Source organism: Equus quagga, chromosome 14 (genome assembly GCF_021613505.1).
Source record: "Equus quagga isolate Etosha38 chromosome 14, UCLA_HA_Equagga_1.0, whole genome shotgun sequence".
Taxonomy (NCBI): Eukaryota; Metazoa; Chordata; class Mammalia; order Perissodactyla; family Equidae; genus Equus; species Equus quagga.
The window spans coordinates 71,913,136-71,936,308 of NC_060280.1; the positions used below are offsets into that span (position 1 = coordinate 71,913,136).

General features: G+C 34.2%; 2 protein-coding genes across 2 annotated transcripts; one reads left to right on the forward strand and one right to left on the reverse strand.

Moving 5' to 3' along the window:
- Positions 1-624: 624 nt before the first annotated feature.
- On the forward strand, positions 625-1,581 carry LOC124225792 (olfactory receptor 8D1-like). Its single transcript, XM_046638454.1, has one exon. It carries the CDS (start codon positions 625-627, stop codon positions 1,579-1,581), a length of 957 nt encoding a protein of 318 aa, XP_046494410.1.
- A 19,851-nt stretch (positions 1,582-21,432) lies between these two features.
- Positions 21,433-22,365, reverse strand: LOC124225074 (olfactory receptor 8B3-like). Its single transcript, XM_046637484.1, has one exon. It carries the CDS (start codon positions 22,363-22,365, stop codon positions 21,433-21,435), a length of 933 nt encoding a protein of 310 aa, XP_046493440.1.
- Positions 22,366-23,173: the final 808 nt, after the last annotated feature.

Sequence of the window (23,173 nt, forward strand, 5' to 3'; positions counted from 1 at the left end):
TTCCACACATGATGACAGCTCCCCTTCTAGCATTGCCCTCTTCCTGCTAGCTCCAGGATGCCTTAATTCCTCTCCTCTCTGTATAATAATATGGGTAGAAGAAAGAAAAGGCAAAGTCCAAACCAATAACTCAGGGGGAAGATGGAAAGCTTGGTGAAAACAAAGGTCTTTTTGACTGGAGTCAGGGACTGAATGAGCAAATTAAAGATGCCAAAGCCAAAAGGGGAACCAGGAAGGGAGAGGTTAAGCTCTGAGACATCAGAAGGGAGCACAGATTGTTGCAGATTGAAAACCAACAAAACAGGGCAACAGCTCTGTACTGTTTCTCAAAAGGTGACTGAATAACAGAACAATTATTTTTCATTTATAGGGGAATCTAAAACAATTTGTGGAGACAAAATGATTTTCACTTCTAGATGTCACATGGAGTAATGAAGCCAAATGAGGTATTGACTTCTTGATAAAGACTTCAATTAAAAGTGTGTTGTAGTCTCTTGGTTTCCTGACATTTTATGTCAGTTAGATATTATGTCATTTATCAGATCTTGGTTCACTAAATTCTGTTGGATGACAATGTCTTTCTAATGAGAACATCTTCCCCAAACCACTCAGCCTGGAAGAAGCATGCATAGAGGAAATCATTCTTCAGTAACTGAGTTTATCCTTGAGGGGTTAACAGATCAGCCAGGACTCCAGATCCCTCTATTCTTCCTGTTTTTATTTATCTACATGGTCTCCATAGTGGGAAACTTTAGCTTAGTCTTTTTAATCAGGATCAGTTCTCAGCTTCACACTCCCATGTATTATTTTCTCAGTAATTTATCTTTCATAGATCTCTGCCTCTCCTCTGCCATAATTCCCAAGATGTTGGTGAACTTCATGTCAGAGAAGAATTTCACCTCCCTTCCTGAGTGCATGGCCCAGCTCTTTTTCTTCTGCTTCTTTGGTATTGGTGACTCTTACATGCTGACAGTCATGGCATATGATCGTTATGTTGCCATCTGTAACCCCTTGCTCTACAATGTCACCATGTCCCACAGAGTTTGTTTTCTACTGGTCATGAGTGTGTATATAGTAGGGGCCATTGGAGCCTTGGTTCATGCCAGCTACATAGCTAGTCACTCTTTCTGTGGAACTAATATCATTCACCATTACTTCTGTGACATCCTTCCTCTTCTGAATATATCTTGCTCAAGAGACTACACAAAGGAACTTCTGGTGATGATTTTGGTTGGATTCAATGTATTTGCATGTGCTTTAGCCATCTTCACCTCTTATGCCTTCATCCTTTCCAGCATCATGTGCATCCGCTCAGGTGAAGGCAGGTCCAAAGCTGTCAGTACATGCAGCTCCCACCTTGCAGCTGTTGGGGTCTTCTATGGCTCCATCATCTTTATGTATTTTAAACCATCTACCAGTGACACAACACAGGAGAAGGTGTCCTCTGTGTTTTACACCACCGTGATTCCCATGCTTAACCCCCTTATCTACAGCCTTAGGAACAAGGATGTCAAAGAATCTCTAAAAAAGTTATGTATGGTGGGATACTTTCTGAATATGTGTAGAAAACAGCACTTTTAAAAGTAAATAACACTTTTAAAAATTTATTTTTGTTTTTACTTCTGCTTCTTTTTAAGATTAACTAATCAGTTTCAAGTCAATGTCTATCTTAAGCTAAAATGTCTGAATATTTACTTTTGGTGACACTCACTTCCTCTTTAGCAGTGCCTACTCCCAAGACCCAGTGCCCTTATACTCTCTCTAATCTCCTAACAACTCAAGAAACAGTCTTCCTAGCCTACATTCTTACTTACTGGTCTATGCTTATAGATGACAGATAGATAGATAGATGAAACAGAGATATGTATCTCCATCTCTATCTATTTACCTATCTATATGTATCTCAGATCTGTTCCTTTGTGTAAATGTTCTTGCTAAACAAAAAATTCCTGACCAAACCTATTTTAAAGTTGCAATGTTTAATAATGGCTAAGTGTGTAAATTCCCTGAGAAATTTACATTTTAATATACAACAAGGTTGCAAAAGCAATAGACATTTCTTAGTATAATTTCAAGAGAATCTAGTTTCTAGTAAACAAGAAGAAATATTATTTTCATAAGTCTTCCAGCTGTTGTTATAATCATCAAATATCATATCTGTCTTGTGAAGATCTCAAATGGGGGTGGAGGTTGAGGTTGAGGATGGCAAAAAGGGACAAAATAGTTTCTAAGTTTACATTTTCACTATAATTTTAATTTACATATTTTCTTTCCAATGTATTGGATATTTTGACTCATTCCAATTGAATCTCAAGGTGACTTCCTTAATTGCTCACTATTTACTTTCCCAGTATTCAGAATAATCTCTAAGCCTCACTACACCATTGTGATTAATTTATCTCAGTTAGTCAACAAGTATTTGCTGGACAACTATGTGCCAGGCAGACAAAATATCCTACCCTCATGGGAAGAAAATCACGAACAAATGAACAAGAAAACATACTATATCTAATGGGAATAAGTGCTATAGGGAAACTAAAGCAGAGAAGCAGGTTGGGTGCTGAGGGTGGGGTGGGGCTTACTCTTTTAAACACGGAGGTCACAGTCTGAGAAATCTGACTTTTGAATAGAAACCTGAAGGAGGTGAAGAATCAAACTACATGACTAAAGAAGAAAATTCAGGCAAAGAGAACATGAAATACAATCTCTGAAAGAGGAGGATGTTCAGGCACATTTAAGAAACAGCACCGTGGGAAGTGCTCTGTAAGCAGAATGAACAGAGGCAGGATAATGAAAGGTGCTATCAGAGGGATGATGGAGGGAAGGAGGCAAAATCTGTAGGGACTGAGGCAAGTATGAAAAGTTTGGTTGTCCTTGTAAATAAATGGGAAGCCACAATTAATAGATTGCTCTTGCTTTTTCCACTAAAAGAGCCTAGAAACAATGACATTCAAGTAACAAAGATTATACCTCTCACCCAATGATATTTGGTTTCTAAATATCACACCACGCTAAAATAAAACCAGGACTTCACGGAGAAATGGCAAATTCCAAAGTGAGGTATCTAAAATTCAAGATGAGCCTGGAACATCTATTATTCCATAGGGTAAATAAGTGCCCCAAATTTATGGACATGTGTCAAAAAGACAATGAGTTAACTTGAAAGGGATCCTAGTGCACAAATTTTGGACAATTTGAACACCAAAATGGATGGTTTCTGAGAATCATCAGTCCTTACTGATGTAAAAATAACAAAGACAATAATAAAATAAATAGTATAAAAGGGAAAACTCTTCATTACAGACAACATCAACTAACAAATATAAAAGGAATGATAAAATTACAAACTTATGCTGCAGTGAACATATTAATAATTGATTTAAGTAAGAATCATCAATGAAAACTAAAATCAGTGGGTAAAAAATTATAGGGGAGTAAGAACAAGATATACACACAATCTCAAAGTATCATGTCAAAGATTATTTATTAATAACAAAGGGAAAGGAATACTTTTACAATAGTAAATTTAGTGGGAACCATCTTAACCTAATGATTAAACTTAACATCACCAATAACGACAAAAATTGACGTCATATATTTTCTGCTCTGATTTTATGAAAACATAACCATCTATCACAATGGTCTAACTACCAAAGTCTACTCTCTGCTCCTCAGATCTATTAAAAGCTTTCCGTCTTTTGTAGCAGTTTTCCCCACTGCTTAGAATGTTCTATACCAAGGTCCTCACATGCCTAGAATCTTATTCATACTGAGATTCTGCTTTAATTATCACTTCTTCAGAAAAGCCTTTCCTGACCACTCAGTCTAAATTGCCTCAGAGTCATAGTATCCTGTTTTCCTTTCAGTACCATACATTATCTTGTTGATTTATTTTATTGTTTGTTTCATCCTTCTAAGATATAAGCTGCATGACAGCAGAGACTTTGCTTGTCTTGTTCATTATTGTACTTAGAATGTGTTGAAGAGTGCCTAGAGTTAGTTTAATTAATATTTGTTAAATGACTTTAGGTATAAGATAAAAAAATTATTTAAAATAAGATACATCATGCAAATTTTGGTGTTTCAGTCAGGGGAATAAATCCATCTTCTGCCAACAAGAAGGACTCTAGAAAGCTACAACTGGAAGTTTCTTAGGCTCCTGATACCTAGCTCCACCCTCTGTCCCCATTGTCTTCATTAAAAGCCTTACATGAATTCTTGTGAATTCTTCCAATTATCCAACCTCTTGCAGTCTTTGCAATATCCAAAACAGAGAGTTTCAGTAAAGAGTGAGTAGCCAATAGTATCAAATATTCAGAGATTTCCAGGAAAATAAGGACATTTATATAAAATGTTATTTTTTTTAAGTTTCCAATTAGGTGGCCCTAGGTGATCAGGAAAATGAGATTATTGTGAAAAAATTCACCATGGAATGGTCCTCAGCATTAACTTTGCAAAATAACCTTAGTAAAGTCCAGTAATGGGAAAGAAAAAACACTAATAAGAGCTTTTTGAATGACAGAAACAAAAATGTGAACCTGAGTTTCTGGTAAGAATGATAAGCACAAATTACAAAATCACTGATTTGATATATGTATGAAATACAAAAAAAAAATTAAAGTCCATGAAGTGAGCATCAAGTTATGGTAGTGATAGAAACTGCTAGCTTCATGAGACTCTGGGAAATTTTACTATCATCATTTTGGAGATAGAGTGATGGCCAGAGACAGATTCTTATTATTTTTCCTCTTAGGACTAAGGAGTGCACAAACCAAAGTTAGGAAGAGCTATTACCTATGTGGAAGGGATTAGGAAGAGATATTACATACAACTATTAGGGATTCCTCTAATGAAGAAGTGCTTAATCCTTTTTTGAATCAGAAACACTTTAGGTTGTGAGATAAAGAATTAAGTTCTTTCTTAGAATAATGTCTCTAACTGGATAAAATATATAAGATTAAAACTATGATTATCAAAATATTTTTAAAAATTGTGACAGTAATATACCTATAAATATATATTAGTGTATATTATGTACATTAATATATGTATTATATATGCTATACATATAATATATGCAAATAGTTCTTTATTAATGAATTAAATGGCAAAATTTAGTGGCAGATACAATACTGTAATTTGAAGTAAGGGTGAGTATAAATGTTCATGATCAGAACCTTAATTTCATTCTAAGAATCCCTTTGAGAAATGTGCAACAACTTTAATGTGGTAGGAAAATATGGTGTGATTCTACTGGTGACAAAGTCATAGATATTGCATATTTTAACAGGATTTGTTACTAAGATTCTGACTTGAAGGTAATGTTACATTTTAGTTATAGATTAGTGAAAATAAACTTCCTATCCAAGTTTTCAGACCTGTAAACTGCAAGTTAAAGAGATCTTCTCTAATGAAAGCAAAGTCTCCAAAGCTCCATACTGAATTTTAGCAATGAGCTGAATTCCAAGACTATCCCAATGGGCATAAGTTCCCCTCCTGAATAGGTGGAGTGTATCCTGATTCAACACATAAAGCAAAATCTCCGAAGAAAGCACAGCTCCCCATTCATTAAATATGAGGTACATACAAAAATTCTCTCCTCCACTCTGCCTCCATACTACCAGGTTAAAGAAGTGGACAAAAACATATTAAGCCCTTAAATTGTACCTCCAAGAGGAGAACAAACAGCTCTTAGATAACCTGGAGGGAGATTCCATGTGAATTCACACACTATGTATGTCAGAGTTATACAGAACTGACATTAGGAATGAGCAAGTAAAAAGATACCAAGAGCAATTTTAGAATCTATTTATGTGAATGATATAAGTTTTCTATGTGAAGTACAGTCAAGAAGGACAGCTGCCTTTCTATTAATGGAGTAACATTACTAGCAATAGGTAATATTACTGACATGGTATATTTCCCTAAGTCTGGCACAATTGGTATTGGTTTTTCTCTTGAGCACTGGAACATTTCACTGCATGTTATCCAAAGCAATACCTTCCATTGAAATATGTTCCATTAAAAATTGAGTTACCAGGGCCAGGACAGTGGCACAATGGTTAAGTGCGCATGTTCTGATTTGGAGGCCCTGAGTTCACTGGTTTGGAACCCAGGTGTGGACATGTCACCACTTGGCAAGCCATGCTGTGGTAGGTGTCCCACATATAAAGTAGAGGAAGATGGGCATGGATGTTAGCTCAGGGCTAGTCTTCCTCAGTAAAAAGAGGAGGATTGGCAGCAGTTAACTCAGGGCTAATCTTCCTCAAAAAAAAAAAATTGAGTTATTTTTCTTCTTCCATGATCAGGAAAATTTATATAAATTTATATAATGTTTTTGTTTATTAAAGCTTGCATAACATGAGACTATTTTAATAATTTCTATCTATTCTGTGTATCTGTGTATATATGTCTCTATATATGATTAATTACTGATATTTTACTTTGTGTGTGTGTGTAATCAAATGTGAGACGACTTTTATTGCTCTTCCATTTTAGTTTTTTATCTTATCGGAATGTCTTTGAAATTAGTATAAATTATTTTCATAAAAATGAAGTAATTTTAAAAAATAAAATATTTACAGATTTGATCAGAGAAAATAAAATGCTGTCATTTGTTCCGTGTGCAACATGCCAGGACATAAATGAAAATGAAAAACACAACATACCAAAGCTTATGGGATGCAGCAAAAGCAGTACTAAGAGGGAAGTATACAGCAGTACAGGCTTACCTCAGAAGAACAAGACGCATGCATTTCTTGACCTTCTGTTCATGTGTCTTCTTAGAGACCATCTTCTACTCAAATTGTTTCTACACTAGAAATTTCCTTTTCCCCATTTTAGTGGAGGGTATAATGTTCTGTGTCTTCACTCTCTAGGTCCTCCTAACTTTCGACCTGAGAGTTAATTAATATTTCTCTGCTCTAAGGCTAGTCACTTACTCAATGATCACTTCTAGTGTTTTACAACAAGGTGAAAAACTGTGAGACTGTGTATAGGAACTACAGTTCCCTTAACGTAGGTACACACAAATCACACCTAGTGTGGTCAGGGGTTATTCCCTTATAATAACATCCCAAATGTAGAGCCTCTGCCAATTTCATTGGAATAGAAATTTCTATCTCTCATGCTTTACAAATTGAAGTATTGCAATATTCCAGATGGTATCCCATTTATGAGTAAGTCTCCCAAAATCAAGATATAGTAAAACCTCTTCCTCTTTAACTACCGTCAGTAAGCGTCCTAAGTCTTTTAAAGTTTCAGAGAGTTCTTATTAGAAAGAGGCTGAAAATGTCTCCTTAATGGGCATAAACTGTGGTGCAAATGGAAGAAGCATGTAAAGGAGTTATTTTGTCCTATTAAATGCTCCTCAGAGTAGTACACTCCAATACAAATATAATATGAGCCCCAAATAAGAGTCACATAGGTAATTTTAAATTTTCTAGTAGCTACATTTAAAAAGTCAAAAGAAACAGGCAAAATTAATTTCCTAATATGTTCTATTTAACCCAGAATACCTAAAACATTTTCATTTCAACATATGAGTACTATAAATGAGATAATTTACATTTTTTGCTTGTATTAAGTCTACAACCCTGGTGTATATTTTACACCTTCAAAGCGTCTCCATTTGGACTGGCAACATTTCAGTGCTCAGTCGTGAGCGCAGTGGCTGCTATATTGGACACCATAGCTCTAGAGTTAGCATGTTAAAATGGTAGATATTACAGTAACATTTTTATATGTTAAATAGATGAGGCTGTGTCTTATATTGTGTTTAACATTTGCAAAACAATGCATAGAACTCTACCTGAGACATGTATTAATATTTTTCCAGCTTTATTGAGGTATAGTTAGTATACAAAAAATTGTACATAATCTATACAATTTGATGTGTTTGAATATAAGCATACACTCATGTTACCATCATCACAACCAAGGTAATAAACATATTCATCCTCACAGCTAGAATATACAACTATGTACTGGGAGGGCTTTGGGGAGAAAATATTAAAAAAAAGAAGATTGGCAACAGATGTTAGTTCAGGAGACAATCTTTTAAAAAAATTATTATTATTAAATTTTTATTTTTTTCGGATGTACATCATACTTCGAATTCTGTGTACATTACATCATGTTCACCGCCTGAACACTAATTATAGTGCATCCTCTCACATGTGAGCCTAATCACCCCTTTTGCCCCCCCTCCCCCTTCCCCAATGGTAACCACCAGTCAAATCTCCAATGCTATGTGTTCTTTGTTTTTTTGTCGTTTTTATCTTCTACTTATGAGTGAGACCATATGGTATTTGACTTTCTCCCTCTGACTTATTTCTAAAAAACATATTTAAAAACCCCATATTCATCACCTCCAAAAGTTTCTTTGTGTCCTTTTGTGTTTTTTTGACATTTTCTTTTGTCAGTAAGAACACTCAACATGAGATCTACCCTCTCAACAAATTTTTAAGTGTATGATACCATATTGTTAACAATAGGTACTATGTTGTGCAGCAGATCTGTAGAGCTTATTCATTTTGTATAAGTGTGACTTTATATCCATTGAACTACAACTCCCCTATCTTCCTCTCCTCATCCTCCAGTAACCATCATTCTATTTCCTACTTCTATACATTTGACTTTTTTAGATGCTTCATATAAGTGAAATCATGAAGTATTTGTCCTTCTGTAACTATAACATATTGAACTTAGCATAATATTTTTAAGGTTAATCCATATTTTTTAATGGTAAGATTTCATTCTTTTTTTGAGGCTGAATACTATTCCATTGTATGTATACACTACATTTTCTTGATTCCTTTATCTTTCAAAGGACATTTGTGTTGTTTCCATATCTTGGCTATTATGAATAGTGCCACAGTGAACACGAGATTCTCTTTAAGATTTCAGCTCTTTCGTAGATACATCCAGAAGTGGGATTGATGGATCATAAGATTGTTAAAAATTACTTTTAATTTTTTGAGGAACTTCTATGTGTTTACATGTACTCACTATTACAATCATTTATTCAAAAAACATCTAACAGAGGCCTATAATGTACAAGCCTCTACACGGACATTGCAATGCTGCGTACTGATAAGAATACAAAGAATCATATTTTTGCCTTAGAAGAGAACTTCACTAATAAATTGGAAAGTTTGAAGAGAGAAATCTTAAAGCCGGTGATTTGATCAGTGGCATAGTCAGAGGAAAAGCATTATTAGGACAAAAGTGATGGCGAAATGTATGGAGACAGGAAAACACATGTTTATGGGGGGAAGAATGACCACTCCATTTTAATTAAGGTCAAGAGTACATGCGGAATAAGCTGAAAATCAATTCATAAAACTGAGTCAGAATAAATTCAAATATTTTATTGCTCTTTTTTACATTTGGGCTTTGATGTTATGAGGAGTCATTAAAGGATGTTGAATAGCAGAAAAATGTGATTCATTTATTGATGTGGTTCACTTTCGTAATAAAATGAACCCAGAAGTGATGCATGTTGAATCAGAGGAATTTTGAGACAGCACTTCAACAGAAAGCCCATGTAGTAATAAGGTAAGTGTGACTTGGGAGACACAAGATTTCACATGACATGGAAAATATGAGATACAGAGCACGAGGAAGAAGTTCAAAGTGACCATGTGTTAGGCTCCTGGAAACAAAGAGAATGGCATTATCATTAATAAAAATGAGAAGAGGCTAACAGAAACTAGGCTAGGAGGAATGTTGATGAATTCACTACTGTTAATGTGAATTTTCTCCCATCCATTGGCTTGGCTTTTTTCTCTGATGATGGTGACTTTTGAAGCACAATTTTCATTTCATTTTTATAATGAATAATTTGTCTATTTTTTCTTTTGATGCCTGTGCCTTTGGTGTCATATCCAAGAAATCATTGCCAAATCAAATACTGTAAATTTTTGCCCTATATTTTCTTCTAAGTGTTTCACATATTTAGGAGTTATATTTGTCTTATCCATTTTGAGTAATTTTTGTATATAGTGTTAGGTAAGTGTCCAACTTCACTGTTTTGCATATGGATATCCAGTTTTTCCAACACTATCTTTTGAAAAGACAGTCTTTTTCCCTTTTGGTTGTCTTGGCACCCTTGTCAAAAATTATTTGACCATATATGGATGGACACTATTTATGAGCACTATTCTATTCCGTTGTCAGTGTTTATGCCATTACCATGCTCTTGATTATGCTAGCTTTGTAGTAAGTTTTTAACTAGGAACTGTGAGTTCCCTAAAATTCTCTTTTCTTTCTTAAGATATTTTTTGGTTATTCAGGGTCCCTTGAGATTCCGTATAAATTTTAGGATGGGTTCATCTATTTCTGCAGCAAATATCGTTGGGATTTTGGTGAGTATTCTATTGAATCTGTAGATCACTTTGAGTAGTATTGACATCCTAAAAGTACTAAGTCTTCTAATCCATGAACATGAGATGTGTTTCTATTTATGTCTTCTGTAATTTCTTTCAGCAGTGTTTTGCAGTTTTCATTGTAGGAGCCTTTCACTACCTTAGTTAATTCCTAAGTTTTTGATTCTTTTTCATGTTATCATAAAAATAATTGCTTTTAAAATTTCTCTTTAGCATTGTTCATTGTTAGTTATAGAAATGCCAGTCATTTCTGTGTGCGGACTTTTCTCCTGCTACTTTGTGGAATTCATTTACTAGTTCTTACATTGTTTTGTAGAATATTTGGGATTATCTACATATAAGATCGTATAATTTGTGAAGAGAAGTAGTTTTACTTCTTTATTTCTTATTTGAATGACTTTTATTTCTTTTTCTAGCTTAATTCTCTAGTTAGAACTTCCAGCACTTTGTTGAATATAATTGGCAGCCGTGGGCATCCTTACCTTCTTCTTGATCTTAGAGGAAAAGCTTTCTATTTTTCACCATTGAGTATGATGTTTCCTGTGGGTTTTACAAGTCTGTCTTTTATTATGTTAAGGTCGTTACCTTCTATTCTTAATTTGTTGACTATCCTTATCATGAAAGGGTACTGTAATTTGTCAAATACTTTTTCTGCATCAATTGAGATGATCATGTAGTTTTGCCCTTCATTCTGTTGTTGTAGTTTGCTACATTGATCAATTTTCATATGTTCAGCCATCCTTGTATTCTAGGAATAAATTCCTCTTGGTCATGGTGAATAATCCTTTTAATATGATGCTGAATTTGGTTTACTAGTGTTTTTTTTTAAAAGATTTTTTATTTTTTCCCTTTTTCTCCCCAAAGCCCCCAGGTATGTAGTTGTATATTCTTCATTGTGGGTCCTTCTAGTTGTGGCATGTGGGACGCTGCCTCAGCGTGGTTTGATGAGCAGCGCCATGTCCGCGCCCGGGATTCGAACCAACGGAACACTGGGCTGCCTGCAGCAGAGAGCGCAAACGTAACCACTTGGCCACGGGGCCAGCCCCACTAGTATTTTGGGGGTTTTTTGAGGGTTTTTGTATTAGTGATCATAAGGGATATTGGTCTATAGTTTTCTTTTCTTGTAGCATCTTTGGCTTTGGTGTCAAGGTATTGCTGGCCTTGAAGAATCAGTAAGAAAGGGTATTCCTACTCTTCAACATTCAGGAAAAGTTTGAGAAGAATTAGTGTTAATTATTCTTTAAATGTTTGCTAAAATGGACCAGTGATGCCATTAAATATAGGAGGTTTTTTTGCTGGCAGACTTTTAGTTAATGGTTCAGTCTCCTTACTAGTTATATGTTTATTCAGATTTTCTATGTCTTCATGATTTAATCTTCCTACTTTTCTGTTTATAGTATTTTTTTCCTTTCACCTAGATTATCCAATTTGTTGGCATACAGCTGTTTATAGCATTCCTTTATAATCCTTTTTATTTCTGTAAAATCATTGACAATGTCCCCACCCTCATTTCTGATTTTAGTAATTTAAGTCTTTTTATCTTAGTCCATATAGGTAAAAGTTTCTCAATTTTGTTGATTTTTTTCAGAGAACTAACTTTGGGATTTATTGATTTTCTCTGTCTCTTTTCTATTCTCTAATTCATTAATCTTTGTTTTAATGTGTATTAATTCTTTCTTTCTGCTAGTTTTTTGTTTAGTTTGTTCTTATTTTTCCTAGTTCCATAAGTTGTAAAGTGAAGTTGGTGAATTGAGATCTTTCTTATTTTTCAATGTAAATATGTATAGCTATAAATGTCTCCCTTATCACTGCATTTGCTGTATCCTATATGTTTTGGTATGCTGTAATTTTAATTTCATTCATCTCTAAGTATTTTCTAAATTCCTCTGTGATTTCTTTTTTGATCTATTGGCTTGCAAAGAGTGCATTGTTTAATTTCTGCAAATTTGTGAGTTTTCCAGTTTTCCTTCTGTTATTGATTTTAAACTTCATCCCATTGTGGTCAGAGGAGACATCTTTTATAAAATTTAAATTTTAAATCTATTGAGACTTAATTTGTGGCCTAATTTATGGTCTATTCTGGAAAATATTCAAAGTGCAATTGTGAAAATTTGTATTCTGCTGCACTCGGTTTAACATTTTGTATTCTGATGCATCTGTTTGGTTTGTTGTGCTACTAAATTCCTCTATTTTCTTAATTATCTCCTTGTTCTATCCCTTATTGAGAGTCAGTATTGAAGTCTCCAACTATTACTGTAGAATTATTTCTTTCTTCAATTCTGTCAGCTTTTGCCTCATATATTACCATGATCTGTTACTAGATACGTAAATGTTTATAATTTTCATATTTTCTTGCCCTATTTAACTTTTTATTAATGTACTCTGTCTCTTCTAATTTTTCATTTATATCTGTTTTATCTTATATTAGAATAGCCAGCTTACTCTCTTTGATTATTATGTGCATGGAATATCTATTTTTTATTATTTTTATTGAGGTCACAATGGCTTATAACATTGTATAAATTTCAGGTGTACCTCATTATATTTTGGCTTCTGTATAGACTGCATCATGTTCACCACCAAAAGTCTTGTTTCCAATTATTGCCATATATGTGTGCTCCTTTACCTTTTTCACCTAACTCCAACCCTCTTCCTCTTTAGTAAACACCAATCTGTTCTTATCTATGTGTTTCTTTGTGTATCTTCCAACCATGAGTGAAATCACACAGTATTTGTCTTTCCTTGTCTGACCTATTTTGTTTAGCATAATATCCTCAAGGCCCATCCATGTTGTCTCAAATAGCACAATTTCATCTTTTTTATGGCTAAGTAGTATTCCATGGTATATGTATATATATATACACCATATCTTCTTTATCCATTCATCCTTTGATGGGTACATGTGTTGCACCCAAGTCTTGGCTACTGTGAATAATGCAGCAGTGAATATAGGGGTGCATGCATCTTTTTGAATTAGAGTTTTCATGTTCTTTATATTAATACCCAGAAGTGAATAGCTGGATCATATGGTAGTTCTATTCTTAATTTTTTGAGGAGTCTCCATACTCTTTTCTATAGTGGTTGCATCAGTTTTCATTTCCACCAGAAGTGTATGAGTGTTCCCTTTTTTCCATATCCTCTACAACACTTATTTTTTTCTCTTATTGAATATAGGTATTCTGGCAGACATGAGGTGATATCTCATTATAGTTTTGATTTACATTTTCCTAATAATTAGTGATGATGAATGTCTTTTAATGTGCCTGTTGGCCATCTGTATATCTTTTTTGGAAAAACATCTGTTCATAACCGCAGCCCATTTTTGATCAGGTTGCTCATTTGTTTGGTGTTGAGTTATATGAGTTCTTTTTATATTCTGGAAATTAAGCCCTTCTGAGTATGTTATTTGCAAATATTTTCTCCCAGTTAGTGAGTTGTTTCTTCACTTTGTTGATGGTTTCCTTTGTCATGCAGAAATTTTGCTTTGAAATATTCCCATTTGTTTATTTTTAATTTTGTTTCTCTTGCCTGAAAAGACATGCTACTTAAAAAGATACTGCTAAGGTTAGTATCAAAGGCACACTGCCTATGTTTTCTTCTACAAGTTTTACGGTTTTAGGGCTTAGATTCAAGTCTTTAATCCATTTTGTGTTAATTTTTGTGTGTGATGTAAGATAATGGTCTACTTTCATTCTTTTGCTTGTGGCTGTTATGTTTTCACAACACCATTTGAAGAGATTTTCCTTTATTGTTTGTTTTGGCTTTTTTGTCAAAGATTAGCTGTCCATAGATGTTTAGTTTTATTTCTGGGCTCCTAATTTTTTTCTATTGTTCTAGATGTCTGATTTTTGGAGATTATCAAGTTGTTTTGATTCCTATAGCTTTAGTATATTTTGAATTCAGAGAGTGTGATATCTCCAGCTTTGTTCTTTTTTCTCAGCATGGCTTTGGCTATTCAGACTTTTTTGTTCCATGTAAATTTTACAATTCTTTGTTCTAGTTCCATGAAAAATGTCATTGGGATTCTGACTGGGAATTGCATTGAATCTGTAGATTGCTTTAGGTAATATTGAAATTTTGACTATGTTTATTCTTCCAATCCATGAGAATGAGATAGTTTTCCATTTCTTTATATAATTTTTCAATTTCTTTCAATAACATCTTACAGTTTTCACCATATACATATTTTACCTACTTGGTTAAATTTATTCCCGCATACATTATTCTCTTTGTTGAAATTGTAAATGGAATTCTTTTCTTAATTTCTCTTTCTGCTAGTTCATTGTTAGTGTATAAAAGTACAACTGACTTTTGTATGTTGATTTTGTAACCTGCAACTTTACAGTATTTATTAATTGTTTCTCATAGTTTTTTGGTGGATTCTTTAGGGTTTTCTATATATAGAACCATGTCATCCATAAACAGTCACAGTTTTACTTCTTTCCAATTTGGATGCCTATTATTTCTTATTCTTCCCTAATTGATCTGGCTAAGACTTCCAATACTATGGTGAATAGGAGTGGTGAGATGGGCATCCTTGAATTATTCATATTCTTAGAGGAATAGCTTTCAGTTTTTCACAATTGAGTCTGATGTTTGCTGTGGGTTTGTCACATACAGTCCTTATTATGTCGAGGTATTTTCCTTCAGTACCCACTTTTTTGAGAGTTTTCATCATCACACAATTATCTCTATAGACACAGAGAAAGAATTTGACAAGATTCAACATCAGTTTATGATAAAAACTCTGGAATAGCCAGTTTTTATCCTTTCACTTTCTTATCCAACCATCTCACATTGATAGAAAACCTCTGTATTTTCAGGTTTTACCATGAAAAGCAATGCTGAAGTAAACCTTCATTATACTTACACATTATATGCCAGTATTTTTATTTTGATGAAATAAAATGTCATATAGTTGTCTTTCAGTTTAATATATAGTCAAATGTTTTTCTCAAAGGCTATAATAATTCACATTCCCGCAGAGAACGTGTAGGACTTGCTTTCCTTCTCCAATTTTTCTAAATTGCATTCTTCTATTATTGAGCTCAAGCAGCTTTTCATAAATATTTAAACCATTTGAATTTGCTTTTATATGGCTTGTCAGTTTATTTTCTTTCCGCACTTTCTGTGAGGTTGTTCTCATTTGTTGACCAATTGTTGAATACAATATATATTAATCCTATTTCTGTTACCTACAATTAAGCTGTATTTTTTCCTAACCCACTACCATCCACTGATTTGCTTAAGGTATCATTTGCAAAGAAGGTTTCCAAATTTTATGCAGTAAAATATGACTAAATTGAAACATATAGTATGTACATAATCCCAAGGTACATCCCACCTATGTCACTACCACTTTGATTTGAGAAACCAATCTTCCTACTAGAATTACTGCAAAGCTCTCCTAGCTGGATCTCTGCTTTATCCATTGCCTTCCATGGCTTATTCCCCAAAAAAGAAACTAGGATTATCTTTTAAAAACATAAGTCAGATTATGTGTTAAACTCCTGTACTCATTTCACTGAAAGAAAAAGCTCACATTTCACAACTGCCTACAAGATCCAGTGTGATCTTGCCCCGTGTTACATCTCTGTCCTTGTCTCCTTTGACAATCTTTCTCACTCCTTTCATTCAGTACAGTAGCCTTTACTGTTTTTCAAACATGCCAAAAGTAGCACCTTAGGGGGTTTGCATAGCCATTACTCTTCCCTAAGATGAAATTTTTGCAAAACTCCACTTTAAACATGACCTTTTCGATGAATTAGTATCCCTGTCTGATTTATCTTTGTATCCTCCATGTTTAACATGTTCCTTGACATGAGTTTTCCTTCTCTTTAGATTGCTTCTCTTTTTTAGAAGCCAGGGATTTGGGGTATTGCTGCTATGATGTTGTCTCCTAAAATGAAAAATTAATTTCATTTGCTCTAAAATATTCTATTTAAGGAGTTTCTTTAAGAACTAGTACTTAAATAAAATGTTTTTATTTTAAAATTAGAAAAAATTTGTGGTCATAAAACTGATCAAGTTCATGGATAAACACAATACATCTGTTGAAATATTCCCCACTCAGGGGACATGGCTCTCCAATATTTATTTCTTTTTAAATTTCCTGTTCAATTTCCTCTTTATTTGGATAAAGTATTTGTAACCTAGTGTATCTCAGAAAATTCATTTAAAAAAATTCTAAACATGGACATAGATCTAGCCTTAGAGTTGTCAAGTAACATATTGCTAACAGTTCTAAGTCAAAGCTGAGTAGGGGAAAAGGGTAAAATTAAGCAACAACCTAGATATAGACACTCAGTTTGTTGATAAAAATAGATAATCCCAAATTTAATGGTGTTTAGGTAAAACTAAATTCAAAACCTAAGGTTTTTTTATTGCATAGTTTCTAAAATTCAAATTGTTTTATATAAACACACACACACACATATGTATATATACACACATATATATATTAATGTATGTACACTAGTCTCCCGTTATCCATGGAGGATATTTTCCAAGACCCCTAGTGAATGTCTGAAACCACAGAGAGTACCAAATTCTATCTTAACTAAACACTTATCACGCACTGTGACTGTAATTTTCACAGCTTGAGGTCAACAGAAAAACTAGCCTCAATTTCTTTTTTCTTCTTCACTATTTCATAATAGAAGATTTGTTCTCACCATAGATCTTAGCCACCTCAGCATACTATTTTTTCTTTCCTTATTAAGTCAAAGATGTTCACGTTTTCACTTAAAGGAAGCACTTTATGACTTCTTTTTTACATATCTGATCTGCCTGCATCACTACTCTTGTACTTTAGGGCCATTATTACATAAAATAAGGGTTACTTGAACACAAGCACTGTGATACCATGACAGTTGATCCGATAACCAAGGTGGCTACTAAGTAACTAATGGGAAGGCAATGTGTACAATGTGGATACACTGGATAAAGAGATGATTCACTTCACGGGCAAGATGGGAAAAGACAGTGCAAGATTTCATCACTCTACTCAGAATGGCCTACAATTTAAAACTTATGAGTTGTTTGTTTCTGTCATTTTCTATTTAACATTTTCAGATGGCAGTTGACCACAGGTAACAGAAACCATAGAAAGTGAAACTGCAGATTAGGGGAGACTGTTGTATATGCATATACATCTGTATATATGACTTAAGCATGGACATGTGAGCCCCTGCATGTCTTGCAACTCTCTGCAAGTGTCAGGACTATACCTAGTTGGCCCCATAAGAGTCAAATTAGACATCTGTCTCCAGGGTATCAAAGATAATAAGACTTAAATCTGCCAAGACTGTCTGATAGAAGTTTTCAGTTTGTTTCCTCCCTTAACAGAAGAAAAGCCCAGTTTCTTGAGCCTCTCAGACTGCTAAGTCAGCTACACTTACCATCCTCAGTGAGCATATATGTACATCACTTAGAGTGATGAGAAAGTGTAAAGTCTTAACTCCATTTTCTTCCGTATGCCTGTAATACAAGTGGTGGCATTAAAACATGGTTTTGTTTAATCCATACTTTTTTATTGTGCTCTAGGCAAAAACTGATTCATTTCAACAGGGGAAAAATCTGCTTCTAGTTTTACTTCTTTATTGAGATGGACAAATAAATGTAAAAAGCATTTATAATGCAATGAAATACATGCTATAGTAGAACAAACACCAGTGGGATGCAAGGCAAAGAAGGAAGCCCTCATCAAGTCTTTGGGAATCAGAAAATGCCTCTGAGAAGGTAGGATGAGTGGGTAATAGGGTAAGGAAAATTAGGAGGTGGTGGATCCAAGCAGGAGAAAAAGAATGGGTAAAATATCAAAATTACGTCAACTACAGCACCAATTTTCTGAAATTTGAAAGACAATTTTTCACTCTCTAGAGTTTAATAGTTGATTACAAAGCACTTTGAATTCTATCACACTTATCAACTTTATTAATGAAACAAAATTCCAAACTTCAGTTTCAATAAACAAAGATCACAATTTATTGATGAAAATACCTATAATGTGTGCTTTCCTTTGAGACCAGGAAGAGTTTTAAAAATTTAGGGACTAAGGGCTCTTTTGTTGCTGTTGAGAGGATATTAGAAGGTTATCGTCTGGATAATGCAAGAGCAAATTGAAATATATCATTGAATCTCAGCTTTACCAGGCTTTACTAATTTGGAATTTTAATCCATAGATTCCAGACTGAATTCTATCAAATTAATGGTAATTTCTTCACATTTCCTCATCAACATGTCAGTGCTGAGTAAGCTCTTTTCTTTGTCCATTATTTTATATTTGTCCCTTTCTACTTCTAGTCTTTCATGTTTCTTCAGAAACAGCTCTGTCCTAGCACTCAGGAATAGGTGACTTCCTTGGCTTACCTGTTTGACTTTCAGCTGTGACAATTTTAATATAATCATATCTTCCCTCAAAACTTGCCAGTTCCATTCACCTAACACAAAAGTAGAAAAACTACTAAGGATAACTATGTTGTTCATGTAAAGTACCCCGACTTGATTGCTCATTTTGAAAAAAGTCAAAATAGATAGATATGTAGTGTTTATTGCTAACTAAAATGTACTTAAGCTGCTAAACTAGTTTGCTCCTTTTAAAAAGTTACAACCCTTAATTATTATAACTGTATTTAAACTATTTTATTTTTTTTCACATTAGTCAAAGATAAAAAATTTTAAAACCAGTTTATCTTTTCTGAAAATGAAGAGATTTCATTCGAATTTTTAGGCTCATGAAATGAAAAACTAGTGACCAAGTTTAACCTTCTCCTGGGAAACTTCAAATCTTGATAAAATTCATAACAGAGTGGATGCACCTCTGAAATATCTACATAGGTTTCCAAATGGCTCAGATATATTTACTTGTTTAGACACATATTTCTTCCTGTAAGAAAAAACAAGTTTATCAAAAGGAACAGTAAGTAAAAAAGAAAAAAAAAAAAAAAAGCAAAGGAAACAGCAACCAAGATCAACTATTTTATATAAATATATATAAATAGAACTTGGAAAGTTAACAAGAAACATGTTGATACTGAGATTAAAGAATGGGATATTTGCCACAACTAGAAGGGCCCACAATGAAGAATATACAACTACTTACTGTGGGGCTTTGGGGAGAAAAAGGAAAAAAAAATAAAATCTTTAAAGAATGGGATATTTATGGTCTTTTAAAACTGTAAGTGAAGGAGTTAGTAATGCCAAATGTCTACAAAAAATCAAACAAGCCAAAAACTAGCTATGACAGATTTCAAATTAGCTAAATATTGAGTAGAGACTAGGAAAGTGTTAAATAATGAATATTATTGCAGTTATCTTAGAAAACATTCACACTGTCACTGACACATCATATTGAGGATTTTGAGTACCATTTTTTGCATTTTTATAAAAAAAATCCAACAGATTTTCCAGTAAAGACATGTTACAATTTGATTCATTCACCAAATATTTCTTTCAAGTTGTCATTGCTGCAATTTGAAGATTTTGTACCTAAAAATCCATATGGAAGTAGCATACCGAAGCCAACAAAAACAGGGGTGATTTAGTTGTTGCCAGGTCCCCCAGCCCTGTCAATGTAACTCTTTTCAAAATCAAATAATTTAAGCTTTCAATTTTTCCAGAGAAATTCTATGATCTTCATAACATTTCTAGGGCCTTCCAGAAAGGAGAGAGTCATAAGTAGGGGCTTTCACTGTCCAATCTTTTACTTTATAAATTCTTCCTAATTTGAGTTTCAATACCTCTTATTAAAAATCTCCTTTAGCTGCTGCTCTCACTCTACCCACCTCCCAAAATGGGGCCACAGGTTTTTCACCTTCATTCCCAAAAGCACTACTACTATACTTGTGTGTATAGTTTTACCAAAGATTTAAGGACAGTGAAATATATTCACAGTACTCTACAGAACAGGATACAATCTCAGAATGAAATGAAGTTCCTAATCCTCATGACAACTCCCCACATGGAGAGATTGTATTTATTGGCCATATGTCTTACGGAGTCCTGATTTAATGGCACGTTTGTAGCCTCCTTATCTCCCATGCTCTGTTATATAAAATACAAACACTTGTAAGCATTCCAAATGCAGTTTTTTCATTTTGCAGAAAAAGTAACCTCCCTATCTGAGCCAGTCAACTCACCAATATACTAGTTCGGAAGGTCTCCATTTTCCAATAAAAAGAACCATCAAACTGTTTGGCTAAACAAAAACCAAAGAAAGGAATACCTGGTCTGAGAGAAATTCATATATCATCCTGGAATAAAGCTCAGCAAACTATGAAATTAGAAATGACTTAGCATATTCCATGCCTACTAAAACAGAAATAATAAGTGAAGAAGATACAGTGTATACTTAAGAGTAATAAATATACTTGAAATCAGAGGCTAAGAGTTTAGTCTAGGTTTTTTCTTTTGAAGCTGTGTGACTTTATGTAAATCATTAACCACTCTAACATTCTCATTTACATCCATGCAAAACATATATTTTGACAATCTGTTGTGAGCCAGTTTGATATAAAAAGGTAAAAAAGAAAACTCTTTGCCGAAAGAAGCTTGATACAAAATGTTTATAGACACAAAATGGATTGTAATTGATAGTGTTTATGCACCTTCAATCTTTGGCATTTAAAGGACATTTTCTTTCCAATTAGAGAATGGAAAGATAAAAGGGGAAACAAAGTATCTGATTCATGCTTCTAATAGGGAGCAGCAGATAGGAACACGCCTATTAATAGAATGTCAAGCTAGTGTTACCTAATTCAGTCATTTGGAGACCATTCCTCTTTTCCTAGTGGAAACAAAAATTCAAAACGACAATAAAAAGACAGAGGTAATGTATTTCTTACTTAATGTTATTAATAAGTACAAAAAAGTTGGAGAAGATACTGTGCAATTGGTGAAGAAAGAAGAAGACTTAGATATAAAAACGCAAATTTCCTTCACCATGTTAAGAAAAAAAAGATAAGAAGGCTGCCACTAAAAGTATTTTAAACACACAGAATCTCCCTTTCTTGGGACTAAATGCACAGACAGATACTGTTTCTGATTAAAACCTCCTCATACTGAGGGTTTTTCTTAGAGCAATTTTGACATCTTTGTTCCTCAAACTATAAATTAAGGGATTCATCAAGGGAACTGTATTGGTGTAAAAGACAGAAGAGATTTTTCCCTCACCCATAGACACAGCAGAAGATGGTTTGAGATACATAAATGCAGCTGATCCAAAGAAGAGAGAAACAGCAATAATGTGGGAACTGCAGGTACCGAATGCTTTGGACCTGCCCTCTGTGGAACTGATGTGGAGGATGCTGGAGAGGATAAAACCATAAGAGACAAAAATGGCGACACTGGGCACAATGACATTGATGCCCCCCACAATGAAAACTTCCAGCTCATTGACGTAGGTGCTCGTGCAGGAGAGCTGGAGCAGAGGGAAGATGTCACACAAATAATGGTTGATGGTATTTGCATCACAGAAGGTCAGTCTCAGCATGCATCCAGTGTGGGCTGTGGCACCAGAAAATGCCATAAAATATGAACCAAGCATAAGGCTGGAACACACTTTATGGGACATGACAACGCTATACAAAAGTGGTTTATGGATGGCCACATAGCGATCATAGGCCATTGATGTCAGCACATAGCATTCAGAAATACTAAAAAAGCAGAAAAAGTAAAGCTGTGTCATGCAACCCATGTAGGAGATAATATTCTGCTTAAATATGAAGTTAACTAGCATTTTGGGTGTAAAGGTAGAAGAATAAAATAAATCTATGAAAGATAAATTAAAAAGGAAAAAATACATGGGCGTGTGCAGGTGTGAATTCAGCCCAATTATAGTTATCAAACCCATATTTCCCAACACAGTGACAATATACATTACTAGAAATAAGAAGAACAGAGGGAGCTTGAGATCTGGTTGATCTGTTAATCCCACCAAAATGAATTGAGTAATGAAAGAGCCATTTCCGCGAGCCATCCTTCTCTAAGAGGATCTGTGAGCAAAGAAGAAAAAAGTGACATAGAGGAAAAACAGCTTTTCCACAATATCTCTTCTCAGAAGTGTGGTATATGCACTGTGAATACTGAGACTAAGCTAACATGCATCCACAGAATTGCTTTACCATTATCATAGAACTGAGTGACATGGACTTTTCCTTATAGAGTCATTATAAGCCAGGTAGCAAAGAATATCAAAACTTAGCCTACAGAGTGAAGGGAACTTCTGCCATATGAAAATCTAACTGTTGGAAGAACCAAAGGATAAAAGAAAAGAAAGATGGATCTAGAGGGAATAATTTTTCTCTCATCTCTACATTTTTTCATTCACTTGACCCCTCCTTTTACTAGTAAAATTAGAGACCAAGACATTAGTTGCTGATATTGGCCTCAAATGCAGACTAGGCATGACGGGGTGGGAACCAAAAACATTGTTTCTAATCCAAAACTAAGGGACTCTATGAGAGATTCTATGGGAGATTACTTCCCCATGTCACAGAGTAAGAGCCATAAATGTAGAAAAGTGAGAGTTTCACTGGAAGAGAGGAAACTTACTAACTGATGAATTGCACCCTCTGAGCCCCTTAATTTCTCTGACCATTTCCTACACCACCTCTCTAATAGATTTTTCTGTCACTTTCAATTGAGTCTCAGGGACTGCAAAAATGGCAGAGAAAATGGCATATCTTAGATCTTCAGTATTCCATCTCAAACAAGGAAAACATCAATATAAATGGAATTCAGAAACTCACCCTCCTTAAGTCAGAAAACATCAGTGCTTGCTTATC

Bases quoted from the DNA above. Each gene is read 5' to 3' on its own strand.
- LOC124225792 (XM_046638454.1), top strand. From the start codon at position 625: ATGCATAGAGGAAATCATTCTTCAGTAACTGAGTTTATCCTTGAGGGG.
- LOC124225074 (XM_046637484.1), bottom strand. From the start codon at position 22,365: ATGGCTCGCGGAAATGGCTCTTTCATTACTCAATTCATTTTGGTGGGA.